Source organism: Lipotes vexillifer, unplaced genomic scaffold (genome assembly GCF_000442215.2).
Source record: "Lipotes vexillifer unplaced genomic scaffold, Lipotes_vexillifer_v1.1 scaffold402, whole genome shotgun sequence".
Classification (NCBI taxonomy): domain Eukaryota; kingdom Metazoa; phylum Chordata; class Mammalia; order Artiodactyla; family Lipotidae; genus Lipotes; species Lipotes vexillifer.
In genome coordinates this window covers 3,411,965-3,426,569 of record NW_006798409.1, presented here as the reverse complement: position 1 = coordinate 3,426,569, position 14,605 = coordinate 3,411,965, and the positions used below count along the sequence as shown (strand labels likewise).

General features: G+C 53.1%; 1 protein-coding gene across 1 annotated transcript in view; it reads left to right on the top strand.

Annotated features, from left to right (window-relative positions):
• SIM2 (SIM bHLH transcription factor 2) overlaps nucleotides 1-12,285 on the top strand; it is a 47,026-nt gene extending 34,741 nt beyond the window's left edge. The window contains 4 exon segments of the mRNA XM_007470493.1: nucleotides 7,004-7,151; nucleotides 8,462-8,630; nucleotides 9,189-9,597; nucleotides 11,828-12,285. Of these exon segments, the coding sequence (XP_007470555.1) occupies nucleotides 7,004-7,151; nucleotides 8,462-8,630; nucleotides 9,189-9,597; nucleotides 11,828-12,285 (1,184 nt within the window).
• Nucleotides 12,286-14,605: the final 2,320 nt, after the last annotated feature.

Here is a 14,605-nt window from a genome sequence, read left to right as displayed (position 1 = left end):
GGGGCCTCAGGGTGGACATGGGGACTCAGGGTGGACATGGGGCCTCAGGGGGGAGGGGGGCCTGAGGCCAGGTGGGGGGAGCCTGGGCGGGAGGTGGGGCCTCTGGAAGTTTCTGGGGCGTCCGTGGTGGGGGGAGGGGTGTGAGGCGGCCAGTCCCGAGTGAAGGTCCGCCTCTTCACTGCGTGTGCTCAGCTTCGTCCCCTCCCTGGCTCCGTGAGGCACTGTCCCTCCACAAGCTGCCCCTCGCCTGTCCTTGCGCACGTGGCTGTCCCCTCTCTGGGGCCCTGTCGCTCCCGCTGTGCAGGGCCCCTGCTGCACACTGAAGCTCCCGCCCCGTGAGGGCTGAGGCCAGCCCCCCACTCTGTCCGGTTCTGTTTCCACCCCCGGCTCGCTGCCCACGCGGGGCCGGCCTCTTGCTTCTGGGCAGCGCTTTCCCTCATGCTGCCCACGTGCTGTGCGGGCTGCCAATCAGTGCAGGCTGCGGAGCGAAGCGCTACAGACCGGGCTTAAGGTCGAGAAGTCGGCAGGGCTGGTTTCTTGCTGCCCTTGCTGTGCAGACGCCCGCCTGTGTCCTCACGCGCTCTCCCTTCCGTGTGTGTCTGGGTCGTCGTCTCCTCTTCTTCTAAGGACACAGTGATCCTGGGTCGGGGCCCGCCCACGTGGCTTCACTTCGCCTGATCACCTCTTTGAAGGCCCCGTCTCCAGACGCAGCCGTGTCCTGAGGTCCTGGGGTTGGGATGTGAACATGTGAATTTGAGGAGAGGACATAATTCAGCCTGTAAGAGGGGCTTCCCTTCATTATCTCTGTGCCCTCGCCTGAGTGGTGGGCACGGTCCCAGCCCCACAGCTTAGCTGGACATCCCGGCTTGGGGAGGGCAGGTGGGGAGACCGAGAAGGTGGGACGCGTCCCTTCACAAGGTGACTTTTCGGTCCTGTCGCCGGCTGCTCTGGTGGCTCAGGGGCCCGGCCGAGCCTCCCGCCCTGCAGGCTCCCCACGGGTCCCCACAGTGGCCCCTGGCGACTGGACCTCGAGTCCTTCAATCCGACCACAGCCGGAGTTGGCCTGGGGGCTGCCCCCGGGGCCTGGGCACCCACGCGGCTTTGACTGCTTCCCATCCATGCACCACAGCTGAAGGTGGCCACGGTGACCCGCCCGCTGGGCCCCTCAGGCCTCCAAGGCCCCCAGGGAGCCTCCTGGTCCTGTGAAACGTACAGACTGACTGTCTTGGCAACTGATCAGGTAACTCGGCTCAGGAAGAAAACTAACAGTTGCCGACACCCAGGTCCGAAGGGAGCTCACTGTCCGGTTTGCCCGGGCCACGCTTTCTCCACACCGGTGTCCGAAACCCAGGAGCCAGGCGAAGGGCTCTGCTAGAGGCCTCATTGGATGTAACAAGTGGTGGTTCTGCAGGACCGTGGTCAGCCATATGGTTTCCACACATTCTTGAAAACATTATCTTAACCAGCAGCAGGCATCCACGAGGTCCGAAGAAAGCTCAGCCCCTCAAGACAGGGAATCAATGCCTTCCAGAAAGTCAGCCTCGTGAACAGGAGCGGGGCTGGCCCTTGTGGTCTGGGGGAGCACAGGCTTCCAGGGGCCAGCTAGATGGGGGCTGGGATGGCCCTGGCACCTCAGCCTCTGGTCAGTGTGGTCCTGGGCTTTCCCAGCTGAGCTCTCCAGGTGAGTACGTGCCAGGGCTTTCCCCAGAACCTTCTGTAAGGAGATCCTCTAGGCGATCCTCTAGGGAATGTCTTGGACCCAGCTCGTTCCCGGCTCACCGCCTCCTGGTGGCTGAGGGGAGGCCCTAGCAGCCCTGTCCCGTGGCCTTGGGAAGGTCCTCCCAGCTGGGGCCTGCCTCCCTGCCTCCCTGCTCCCTTTGCAAAGCATTTGGGAGACTCTTGTGTATGGCGGGGGGCTTGACCTGCAGGTCCTTGGGGTGGGCAGGGGGCAGCTTGGTGCACAGGCGGGGCGGGGATCAATATCTGTAAACTTGAAGATGTGTGTCAGGGACACCAGGCAGGATTCTTGTGGACAACCGTGTTTTAGAAGAACCATGATGTCTGCATGGCTGTTCATCCAAAGTAGTTATGAATTTCACCTAGTTCTCTAGGTAGGACCCTGTCCAGAGTGGGCCAAGCCCAAATGCCAAAGAGAACACAGGCTGTGTCCAACTATGAAAACATTTCAATGTCACAGCAAGGCTTTGGAGCCTGAATATGTGGCCCACATATTTCAAGCAATAACTGTTATAACAAAATTATAGGACGGCTGGTGTAGGCCCATGGAAAACGCACTTTAAATGACGTACAGGGGCCACAAACTCAAATGTTTATGGGGCCAGTCATATAACATGAATGTATGAGTGGGTGCAGATAGGGCAATATGGAGTGGTGGAGCTTGTGGCTAACTGGAGAACACATGACCCATCCAAAGGCATTCTGGGTAACAGCAACACTATGTCACCAACAAAACACATCTGTGGACACATGCAGTCCATGGGATGTCAGCTTGCAACCACTCTGTAGCACAACCGTGGAACAGGGACAAAGGTCTTCAAATAGAAAATACATTTGAAAGAAGTTTCCAATCTACCATGAGGAGTTTTGATTGACATCACAGGGAGGCTGGCTTCCGCCACTGGCCTCTCTTGCCTCTGGACTGGAAATGGATGATGGAGTTTAATTCATATGCAGGTCCTTTCTAGATACTCCCCTCTAAAAGAGTCTAGAGGTAGAGGCAGCTTTGTCTTCCTGACGAAGGTGCAGGGAGCCTGTGCATTAAGGGGGAGCCATGAGCAATGAAACGGGAAATAATCGATAATAGAAAGCACAGTGCGATCTACACGCTGTCCTCCTCCCTGGGAGCAGTTTGGACATTTATAGGTGTGGCTTGATGGGTCTGGCTGAGCCCATCTTCTGCGGTCAGTGTCACTTTGCAGATGTTGCACAATGCAGCCCCCTGGAAGTTCTTCCCCCCCAGGGCTTTCCAGGTCTCAGTGACCAAACTCCCTCCAGCCCCAGGTGTAGAGCAGGGGCATGGGGGGGGTCAAGGACACCGAGACCCGCTCCCCAAAGGACCATGTGGCTTGTCTCCAGTCTTGCTGACTGTGCTCTCCCTGAGGCTCTGCTGGCAGAGACGAGAGCCAGGAGAGGGATTTGCACTTACATCTTCCCCACAGGGGTGGTTAGTTTCCTGTGGCGGCCGTAACCAAATACCAGAAGCTGAGTGACGTGAAACAGCAGTAGTGTACTGTCTCACAGTCCTGGAGGTCAAGGTGTCGGCTGGGTCATGCTTCCTATGGAGATTCTGGGAGACGAGCCTTCCTGATTACTTCAGCTTCTGGTGGCTGCCAGTGGTCCTTGGCTTGTGGCCACAAACCCCAGTCTCTGCCTCCATCTCCTTCTGTGTGTCTGTGTCTTCTCCTTTTCTGTCTCTTATAGGGACACTTGTTATTAGAATGATAGCACCTTGAGATCCTTAATTACATCTACAAAGACCGTTTTCCCAAATATGGTCACATTTGCAGGTTCTAGGGGTTAGAATCTAGAACATGTCTTTTGGGGGGACACTATTCAACCCATGACAGGCATTTTTGGTGTCCTCTTCAGCTCTTAAAATTCAAAACAGGGGCTTCCCTGGTGGCGCAGTGGTTGAGAGTCCGCCTGCCGATGCAGGGGCCGCGGGTTCGTGCCACATGCTATTTAAAACGTCTACTCTTGGGACTTCCTTGGCGGTCCAGTGGTTAAGATTCCATGCTTCTGCTGCAGGGGACACAGGTTCGATCCCTGATTGGGGAACTAAGATCTCGCATGCCACATGAGAAAAAAAAAAAAAAAATTCAGAACAGAAATGGATATTATGCTTGAGGCCAAAGTTTACTTTCCTTCCAGAGGCCAGCTCGTTGACATGGCTATGCCTCCAGGAAAAATTCTGGAACCAGGAGGAATTCTGGAGGAACCAGGAAGGCCGTCTATTTTTCTGGATAGTGTATTTGTGGAAGTAGACGTTCCATTCCAGAGTGGCCTCGGAAAACTGTGACCACTGGCTCTCATCTGGGCGTGGATCCCCTGAATGTCAGAGATGCTGCATCCCAGAGGAAGGTGCAAGGGCAGGGCCTCTGCCTGCAGGAGCTGACAGCTTAGGGGACATCTACTCCCTGCCCCCGTGTACCACTAACTACCGTAAGCAGGGCCTTGCTTCTTAGCACTCTGGCCTAGGATCCTTCAGACAGATTATTAAGTTCAACAGATGGGATGAGGAGCTAGAGCAAACCGAAGAATGTTGTGACTAAGTGTCTAGGATTTCACCTTGGATTGATATGCTGATTATTGCCATGGGTCACAGAGAAGAAAAAAAAACCAAAAAATTAAAAAAAAACTACATCGGGCTTCCCTGGTGGCGCAGTGGTTGAGAGTCCGCCTGCCGACGCAGGGGACACGGGTTCGTGCCCCGGTCCGGGAAGATCCCACATGCCGCGGAGCGGCTGGGCCCGTGAGCCATGGCCGCTGAGGCTGCGCGTCCGGAGCCTGTGCTCCGCAACAGGAGAGGCCACAACAGTGAGAGGCCCGTGTACCGCAAAAAAAAACAAAACAAAAAACCAACTACATCTATGTTTGTTTGGTCTCTGTATCTAAAGCTTCATCGTAGAAGACTGAGGGAGGGTCAGCGCTAATAAAATCTCTGCAAGTTCTGCCATTTGAATCCTAATATAAAATATTTGGGATAAATATTCCAGTAGTCATTGCATTCAGCTTAAGATGATTATGGAGAGATTCTAGGAATATTGTAAGAAATAATGGGAAGTATAAGAAAAAGGAAAAGTATAATGTCGTAGTCCCAGGGGCACTGCAAGGAATAGATTGCAAAGCCAAAGATATTAACAGGTGTTTCTGTTGAAGAAAGAATGACATCTCGGGAAATCCACAGATGGGACCTCAGTTTGATAATGTTGCCTCTCCTTGGGGGCCATAAGCAAATTGGTTAACTGAGTCTCCCCTAAACATTGGCTCACACCCACCCCCATAAGTAGCTACACAGAAACTTCGAGAGGCCGCTGCCCCGTCCTCACACAATGGCCCCTGAGAAATGGGAGTCAGAGGACGTGGCTTGGGCCCCAGCCATGTCCTCGAGCTCTGTTTTCCTGGCGATGCCCACCTGCCACGGGTGTGTGTAGGGGGGTAAATGAGGCAGTGTATGCGAAAATGAGCTGGAAATAGGAACCTTGTATTTCGTTGTTAAAAAAGCAACCCTCACAAGGAAAAGCACTGCAGAGGCTCTTTCCTACCAGCATGGGCCACACTCCACAGCATGACCTTACTTCTGCCAGCTGAGGCCAGGGACATGCCGATGGTAAGCCTGGGAAGAAAAGAGCAGGTCCTGCGCTGTTCCAGAGCCCCGCCTCGGCGTCTGGGCTGGACGGTGGTTACGCGTTTGACCCTGGCTTCATCCCTAGGGGGTGCGGGGCCTCACAGACGTTGTATTTCCACTTCCCACCCCCAGACAGACTGCTTACCCATGTGAAAATTAACTAAAATTTCATTCTGATTATAAAACGAATACCCCCTCCTTGTTGGAAATTCAGAAAATCAAGAAAAGAAAATGAAAACTACCTGTAATTTCATCAGTCTGATACACGAGAGCTAGTATGTCGAGTCCTTCGCGCAGGTCTGCCACCGTTCTAAATCTTCACACGAACGCTCTAACCCTCACAGCAACCGATGGTGTAGGGACTGTGATTATCTTCCTGTTATAGTCAGGGAAACCGAGGCACAGGGAGTTAGTAACTTGTCCAAGATCACAGTTAGTTGGGCGTGTATATGTGTGTGTATGTGTGTGTGTGCACGCGCACACTTTTTCATAATTAGGATTATACGTTATGCAGTTGAGTCTTGTCTTTCCTTCATTTAACGTTGTGTCATATGTATTCCCCGTCATATTACAAATTCTTATCAATCATCATGTTAGTGACTGCTTGGTACCCCATCACTTATATACCCTCTTCCCTATTATTAGACAGGTAAGTCTCCCCTTCCTTTTCTCCTGAATTATAAGCAGGACTTCAAGGAATCTCTTTCTTTGCCCTTGAGTCTTTCTTTGCATTACTCATGATTCCCACAGGAGTAACTCCTAGATATGAAATCGGTGTGTCAGTGGGTATGAGCTGTGGATCCAGAAGAACCTCACCAATTCACCTTCCTCCCCACAGCACGCCCTCTGCTCTCCCGAAGGCCCTGAGGGGAATCAGTGAAGTTTAGGTGCCCCTGGAGGCTTTGGAAGTGGGCTGCCCAGAGGTCCAGAGTTTGTAGCCCTGCACAGAAGATGGGCCTGCAGGCCCAGCTTTCAGAAATTACATAGCCATGTAGAGGTCTCTCCTACGTGAGCATCATAGGAAATTCGTGGGCCCAGGGAAAACTAGGGTTAATGGGAGGAAGCATAAATGGCAGTAGAGTAACAAACAGTTTCACTGTGAGTACACGCATGTTCTGGGGAACAGCAAAACTCAGCAACAATGTGACACTTCGTTGAATGCACTTAACTTACTATTGGGTTTAAATAACTACATCACACACACCCCCTTCCTTCCACCTATTATGAGTTTGGGGGATTATAACGTAATTATGGCATTTTGGAAACTAAAAAACAAAACCAATGTTATCACTCTGCCAGGTGCCAATGTCGTCTGGGGACTAATTGCTTCTCCCAGTGAAAGCAGTGACAATTAAATTCGAGTTCTTCACAGGGGAGGGGAGGAGTTGCTCCATGGACCCCGTGAAATCGTAGGCAAAAATCTTGCGTGTGCGCACGTGCGTGTGAGCGCGCACACGCACGCGTGCATCTTCCTGTGGAGAAATCCCACTCCCTTAGTCAAGTTCTCAAAGGTGTCCTTGACCCCAGAAAGGTCCAGAACCTGGGCTGTAGGTCAGCCGCGGGGGCAGCCTCCTCCAAGGCAGGTGAAGGGCTGCCTAATCGTTCCCCAGGACTCATGTCACCTTGTGCTTGCAGTGCTGGTGAAGGGCCAGGTCACCACCAAGTACTACCGGCTGCTGTCCAAGCTTGGCGGCTGGGTGTGGGTGCAGAGCTGCGCCACCGTCGTGCACAACAGCCGCTCGTCCCGGCCCCACTGCATCGTGAGTGTCAATTATGTCCTCACGTAAGTCAGACGCATTTGTTTCTCTCCTTGCTCTCTCCTTCCCCCCCGGCCCTCATCAGATCGCTCCCGGAAGCACCATCTCTCTCTCCCTCTGTCTTTCTGGAACTGTTCATTTGTCTCCTGTTTTGTTTTACTGAACAATCTGGTTGCCTGGGAAGGGCTGAAGGATTCCTGTATCAGCACTGAGGGCCGGGTATGCCCGGAGGCTGAGGTTGGGATCAGACGGTCCGGGTGAGGGGGGTGAGTGGGCAGAGGGCGGGTGGGCGATGCCCCCCATCTTGAACAGGATGGAAAGGGGATGCACATCCCGGACCAAGAATACAAATTTATACTCTCTGGGCCCACAGACATTTAGGTCATCCTGCTGCTTCTGCCATTTGAGACAGGGGCTATCTCCCATTTTTTCCTTGTCTTCCTACGTAGCCTGTTGTAAATGATAGTGAATATTTAGCACCTTCAAAACTCTAGAACGTTAAGTTCAGTCGCAGTTAATACCATTAGAAGCAACGGGACCTAAGTCTACCTGGGACCATATGTTCCTCTCCGCCCACCGTGGCTATTATGTGTTAAATCACTTTGCACCCAGCCCCACCCTGAACAGGGTCCTCTCTAATGCAGTGAGGTTTCAGGCTCTCCGTTCTTTCACAGAGTGAGTGCCAGGTTCCTGGGGGTTTGGGGTGGGGTGAGAGGTAGGTGGTGTTTTTTTTTGAGAGGTGGAGTGATTTTAGCAAAACTGTACGGGAGAAAGCATTTTAGTCCCTTAATGATTCTACCTGAGCAAACAGGCCCACGTGGGCTGGGGCTGGGGCTCTGGGCAACTTCCCCTCCTGAGAGTTGGCTCTTTAGGGCAGGAATGGGCCCCTGGTGTGGAAGTGGACAAGGCTGGAAGCCAGGCTCCTGGACCGCCAAGGGTCCCCACTCACACCTCCCTGGTGCTAAACAGGGAAGCAGCTGGGCCACAGACACTTACGCTGATCAGTAGCATTTCTGTCCTGACACCCTGCCTAGTGGCGAATGGTGTCCGCAGGAAACGTGCGTGGGGCTCACGCGGTGGGAGAGAGCCATACTGCGCTCCCTCTATTCCTGCCGAAGAACACTGACGTCACTTGGCATCTCCCAGGGGCTCTGAGCTCGAGGCTGTGGGGTGGCTTTTATAATGAGGGTGGGCCGTCCCTCAAACCCCAGCCCCATCCACTTAGTGGAAACGACACAGTGGAGCTTCTCGAATGAACTCGCCCTGGGGACGGTCCCGGAGCCCGCCCTTCCTCACAGCCCGTGGACATGACCTGTCCCGCTCTTTTGTTCCTCAGGGACATCGAATACAAGGAACTGCAGTTGTCCCTGGACCAGGTGTCCACGTCCAAGTCCCAGGACTCCTGGAGGACCGCCTTGTCTACCTCACAAGAAACTAGGAAATTAGCTAAACCCAAAAACACGAAGATGAAGACAAAGCTGAGAACAAACCCTTACCCCCCACAGGTAACACACACCACCTGCAGGGGCTCGGGGCACCTGGGCACCTCAAGGAATGACGAACCTCTGAACGCACTCAGGGGTCTCCCAGCCCGGGAGTTTCCCTGGGATGTCCCGCCCACAGGGTGGAGACGCGGCCTGGGGAAGGCAGGCAGAGCTAACATCCAGGGGGATGAGTCAGGTCTAGGAAACAGACTACACTGGGGAGGCTGATCAGCTGCTAGAATCCATGTAAACGTGGCTCAGAACACTGGTGCCTCGTGTTTCCATAACATTTGATTTTAATGGAAACCTTCCCTCTCTCTTTTAAAGTCTTTTGCAAGCTCTCAGAAGGTGCAAGTGGTTGCATGTATCTGGTGTGTTGTCACTTGGGGTGAGGAGATATCTTTCCACCCAGAGGGTGGGTCCCTGGGGTGCTGTCTCCTGGGCACCTGTCCCTGGTGGGACCTCGCGCTGGTGGCTGGGGTGGGCCCAGCCCTGGGATGGGGCGGGCACTATAGGATCGGAAAGCAGTTGGCCGCTCGCCCCTCGGTGAGCCCTTCATCCGTCTTCTTTGCTCGGCAGCAGTACAGCTCGTTCCAAATGGACAAACTGGAATGCGGCCAGCTCGGAAGCTGGAGAGCCAGCCCCCCCGTCCACACCCCAGTTCCCCCAGAACAGCAGCTCCATTCAGAAGGTGGCGACCTTCTGTACGCCCCGTCCTACAGCCTGCCCTTCTCCTACCATTACGGACACTTCCCTCTGGACTCTCACGTCTTCAGCAGCAAAAAGCCAATGTTGCCGGCCAAGTTCGGGCAGCCCCAAGGATCCCCGTGCGAGGTGGCACGCTTTCTGCTGAGCACGCTGCCAGCCAGCGGTGAGTGCCAGTGGCACTATGCCAACCCCCTAGTGCCGGGCAGCCAGTCTCCAGCTAAAAGCCTTTCTGAGCCGCCGGTGAACCCTGCTCGGCACAGCCTCGTGCCAAACTACGAAGGTGGGTCATGTTTGCACGAGGGGAGGGGGCAGGGCTGTGCACAGCACTGTCGGTGGGTGGCAGATGGAAAAAGAACCCTCACACTGTGGGCAAACTTTCCCTTTTTTTCTGCTTCTAAGTGGGAATGGCTGTGCTTTCCTGCCCTCACTGAGAGCGCTTCACGAGGGTGCCGAAAGCTGGGCAACTGAGCTGGTGTGCCTCGTGGGCACCAGGGACACTGTAAAGGGCAGAGGAAACTGGGTGTTCGGCCACCCTCCATAAAAATCCTGGCCCCGTTTGCTCCCCAAAAGCGAAGCAAAATGATTTTCCTATGTACTGAGAACCCCCAGCTATATTTATTTTATAAGATTACTTTCTGCTCCACCCAGAAATGAACATGGAACACTATTGGTTTTCTTCCCATGCCAGTTTTCGAAGTGTGGGAAGCGGTGGTGGAAAATCACAGGCTCAGGGACAGAAACGCCACTCACCACCCCAGGGCAAATAGCACAACCCCTCCAGGACTCAGTTTCTTCATCTGTAAGACAGGAACATAGGCCATGTCAATTGCCTACCGCAGGGCCTGGCACACAGCCAGCTCCTCCTGGCGGCAGGCAAGCAGAGGTCCTCTGTGGAGGTGCCACCAGCTGCCCCAGGCCCAGCAGACTCCTGCCTGATCCTTGGGACAATCCCAGGCAGAGGGTAGAAGGTGGGGATTGAGGGTTAGCTCAGCGGGGTGTGTTCCTGTTTCACCCAGACCTAACTACTGCTCAGACTGTAGACGAGGTTTGTGCATATGTCCTGCGGGGACCACTGAATCCCAGAGAAGAGTCACCAGCGTAAGGAGAGCTCCCTGGAGTCCCCCTCCCACCTTTCTCTCTTTGCAGGCAGCTGGGGCTCTCTGCTGCTCCTAGGGCTGCTTTGTGAACCTCTTGCTCTGTGCTGTGACCCAGTCTTTACAAGCCTGTGAGATAAATTTGGTCTCCACAGACAGGAAGAGGGCTAGATCCCAGGAGAAATCTAACCTTGTTGGAGATTAACAGGACATGTTTCTCAAAAGTAGCCAGTTTAAAAAAGAACATGCCAGCAGCCAGGGCAGGGCAGCTCTGCCTTTTGGCCTCAGGCAGTCCAGAGATTTGAATCCCCAGCACCCATCAGCGCATAGGATCCCTCAAATAACCAAGGAAGGACCAAAGGAAAAAAACAAAGCAGAGGGTTTTCATAACAGCTGAAAATACTATCCACTTGAGACTGAGTTGAAAAGATTATTTTTGTGTGTATGCGGGAGTTGACCAATGAGATAACACAGTATTTGATTTTTTAAATTGCTATTTTGAAAGTGAAAGAGCTTAATAACCACTTCATTTGTCAGTCACTTGGTAAATAACGGACCAAAGATGCCAACTGGGGGCAGTTTGTGATCGAATTCCTAGACTTTTTGATATTAAAGGAAGAGGAAGGATGTCTTAAGGTTGGAAAAAAAAAAAAAAAGACTTCCCTGGTGGTCCAAAGGTTCAGACTCCACGCTCCCAATGCAGGGGACCTGGGTTCGATCCGAGGTCAGGGAACTAGATCCTGCATGGCACAACTAAGACCCCATGCAACCAAATAAGTAAATAAATAAATATTAAAAAAAAAAAAAAGACGGGGGGGGGAGCCAGTTGATTGCAGACATCTAATTAGTGACGATGGTCATTACTTTAATTATGACTAAAGGGAGCAGGGTGATAACCGCTTCACCCTCCCCACTGAGGTGAAAGCAAGAAAGCGCACGGCAGCCTGGGGTCACCTAACACTAGGGCCGAGGAAGCCTCTGGACCAACGCTGTCCAATATGGTGGCCACCAACCCCGTTCGGCCAGTGCAATGAGATGTGCTCGGAGTGTCTGCACTGCATTTCAAAGACAGAAACAAAGAATACAATTTCTCCCGATTTTTATATTAATTACACACTGAAATAATAGTCTAGCTATGCTGCATTAAATTAAGTATCTTACTAACACTAACTCCATCTGTCTCTCTTCACTTTTTCCTGTGGCTGCTAGAACACTGCAACTGGCATCCTGTGATTGGACCTCGCGGGCCCGGCACGCACGCGGGAAGGGGCGAGGGCGGCTCCGGGGCTCGAGCGCGCGGGCGGCAGGGGTGGCCCAGGGGTGGTGGCGGCCCCAGGGCCCCCCGGCTTGGTGTCGCTCTGGGCATGTCCCCTTCCTCCCTCGCGCGGGCGTCTAACGTGTCGCCTGTCCCCGCAGCGCCCGCCGCCGCCGCCGCGCGCAGGTTCGGCGAGGACACCGCGCCACCGCTGCCGAGCTTCCCGAGCTGCGGGCACTACCGCGAGGAGCCGGCGCTGGGCCCGGCCAAGGCCGCCCGCCAGGCCGCCCGCGACGGCGCGCGGCTGGCGCTGGCCCGCGCGGCCCCCGAGTGCTGCGCGCCGCCAGCCCCCGAGCCGCCGGGCACGCCGGCGCAGCTGCCCTTCGTGCTGCTCAACTACCACCGCGTGCTGGCCCGCCGCGGGCCGCTGGGGGGCGCTGCGCCCGCCGCCCCCGCCCTCGCCGGCGGCCCCGGCGCCCCCGATGCAGGGGCCGGCGCGCTGCGACCCCGGGCCCCCGACCCCGCCGCCGCCGCCGCCGCCGCCGCCGCCGCCTCGCCGCCCGGCGCGCCCCTGCCGCACTACCTGGGCGCCTCGGTCATCATTACCAACGGCAGGTGACCCGCCCGGGCCGGACCGCGGAGTCTCGCGCGGGGCTGCCCGCGGGGAGAAGCCATAGGCCAGCCTCTTTGGCTCCCATTTTACCAAGTCCAGCCGAGTCAAGAGGGACGAGACGTATATGCACGATTTAAATTAATTTATACAGAGACAACTATTTTACTAGAACTCCACCGCCGACTTTTAGATTTTTACCGTAGATGCCATAACCGTCCGTGTAGAGGACAGAGACGCGGCGACGTTGGGGAGACGTGACCGTCCGACCTTTGTTCCGCAAGAGCCGGGTTTTCTGAAAGGGCGTAGCTGAGCGTCCCCGACCGCCCACGTGTGGCCTCAACTACTCCGTCTTTGGGGGGACTTGGTTTCCTCACCTTGAAATCAGGCTTGCGCGCCTTGCGTGTCCCCGATGTTCAGTAACAGTCCCTCTGGGGGCTTGGAGGAGGCTCCGCTCCACAGATAGCCTCAACTCTGCGGAGGAAACCCCACCCTGATGCAGTCAGGGGTGCCGGTGGGTGGCCAACCTGGAAGCTTCCTGTATCCAGAGCTCTTTTAGATTAAGTCAAGGCAGAATGTGATGATTTAAGTCCCATGAACGGACAACTCCGTTGTCTTTAAAAGTCATTCATGAGTCTAATTAAAAGCTGTTGTTTTGATCTAACCCTTTCCTTAATACAAACATCAACAAGCCCAGACAAGGGGGTGAACGTGGGTGCGCTTCACGAGTGCGTTCACAAGCTCTTATTCCCTCCTACCCCATGAACTCTTGAGAACAGCACCTTCAGAAATATATGGAATAGGCATTAAATGCAAATATATATATATATATATATATATATATATATATATATAGCCAGATATTTTATGAGAATGACATGTGGATGATTTCGGTGCCCAGTGGATTGGCTACCCCTGTCAAGTTTGATGACAAGGCAAAATCCCTCTGGCCCACACAGACCTGTAATTCCCTAGGCTCGTGTTTGCTACAAGTAGTGCTAATAAAGTTAGTTACATTGCATGTGCAATATGGAAGACTGTCAATGGACTGCGCCTTGTGGAAGAAAACATGCTAAAGGGATGTAATGAAAATGATGTACTTGTTGTCTTCAGCGTTTTCTGCATTTTATACAGAGCAAGAAAACTCCATATGAACATGTCATGTGTATAACAGGTAAACAGAAATCTTTTTATAAAGAACCAGCAGGGACTTCCCTGGTGGCGCAGTGGCTAAGACTCCGTGCTCCCAATGCAGGGGGCCCGGGGTTCAATCCCTGGACAGGGAACTAGATCCCACATGCATGCTGCAACTCAGAGTTCACATGCCACAACTAAGGAGCCCACATGCAGCAACTAAGACCCGGCACAACCAAATAATGTTTTTTTAAAAAAGCACCAGCAGTGTTTTTAAAATAAACTTCCATTAATTTTTGTTTTATTTTTGTACTTTTGCTTCAAGATTTCACCATTTAAAAATTCTATCATGGTTCTGCAGTGGATCAATGCACTGAACCACCCTTTTTTCAATCTGCTCCATACGATAAACGCTCCCTCATTTTGCTGCTTTTTCAAAAATGGTTTACTTTTAGGAAACTATGTCCACCTTTCTGAGTGGAAAGGTTGTTCACAAATGTCTTTAACTCACTGTGCTAGAATCAAAGTGCACCTACGTCAACTGTTCTTAAAATGTGAAAGGACCTGTTGCCCACCCAGTGTCACTATGAGGACCTGCCTCATTCCGTAGGTGTCAGTTGCCTTATGGTACAATTTGCAAATTTAGGAACATGTGTCTTGCAGTGAAGAGACAGGGTCAGAAGAATTATAGGCATACACCCCTACACAGCACTTAGCCATACCTCATGAGCAGCTTGTTGTGAGTGTGTGCACACATAAAATAAGCCTGGGGTATTATTTTTGTGCTGTCCAGACCCGTAATTAAACCATGATTCCAGGAAGGTGCAGGTTTGATGAGCAGGAGATTCACCTGACATTTTTCAATAAAGTACTGTAAAATGCTTTTGTGTCTACCTTGTCATTAACCATTGGGGGCTGTATAAATAGATACAAACCACGAAGGCTTTCGGAGCAGTTTAAGATCAAAGGTTACTGTTAGGAAAGAAGAGCGTTATAGATTTATAAATGAGAACATAAATACGCTTAACGATGAGTGTATATGTACTTGAAAAATAAAACGTGTACTAGGAAAAACTTCCTTGCCTAAACAAACATCACAGTTTTCATAGCCTAGAACATGAAGGAAGATTCCTCTGCAAGCCGGCTTCCAGGCAGCCAGCAGCTCGGAGAAAAGTTAACAGAGCAGTTACTATGG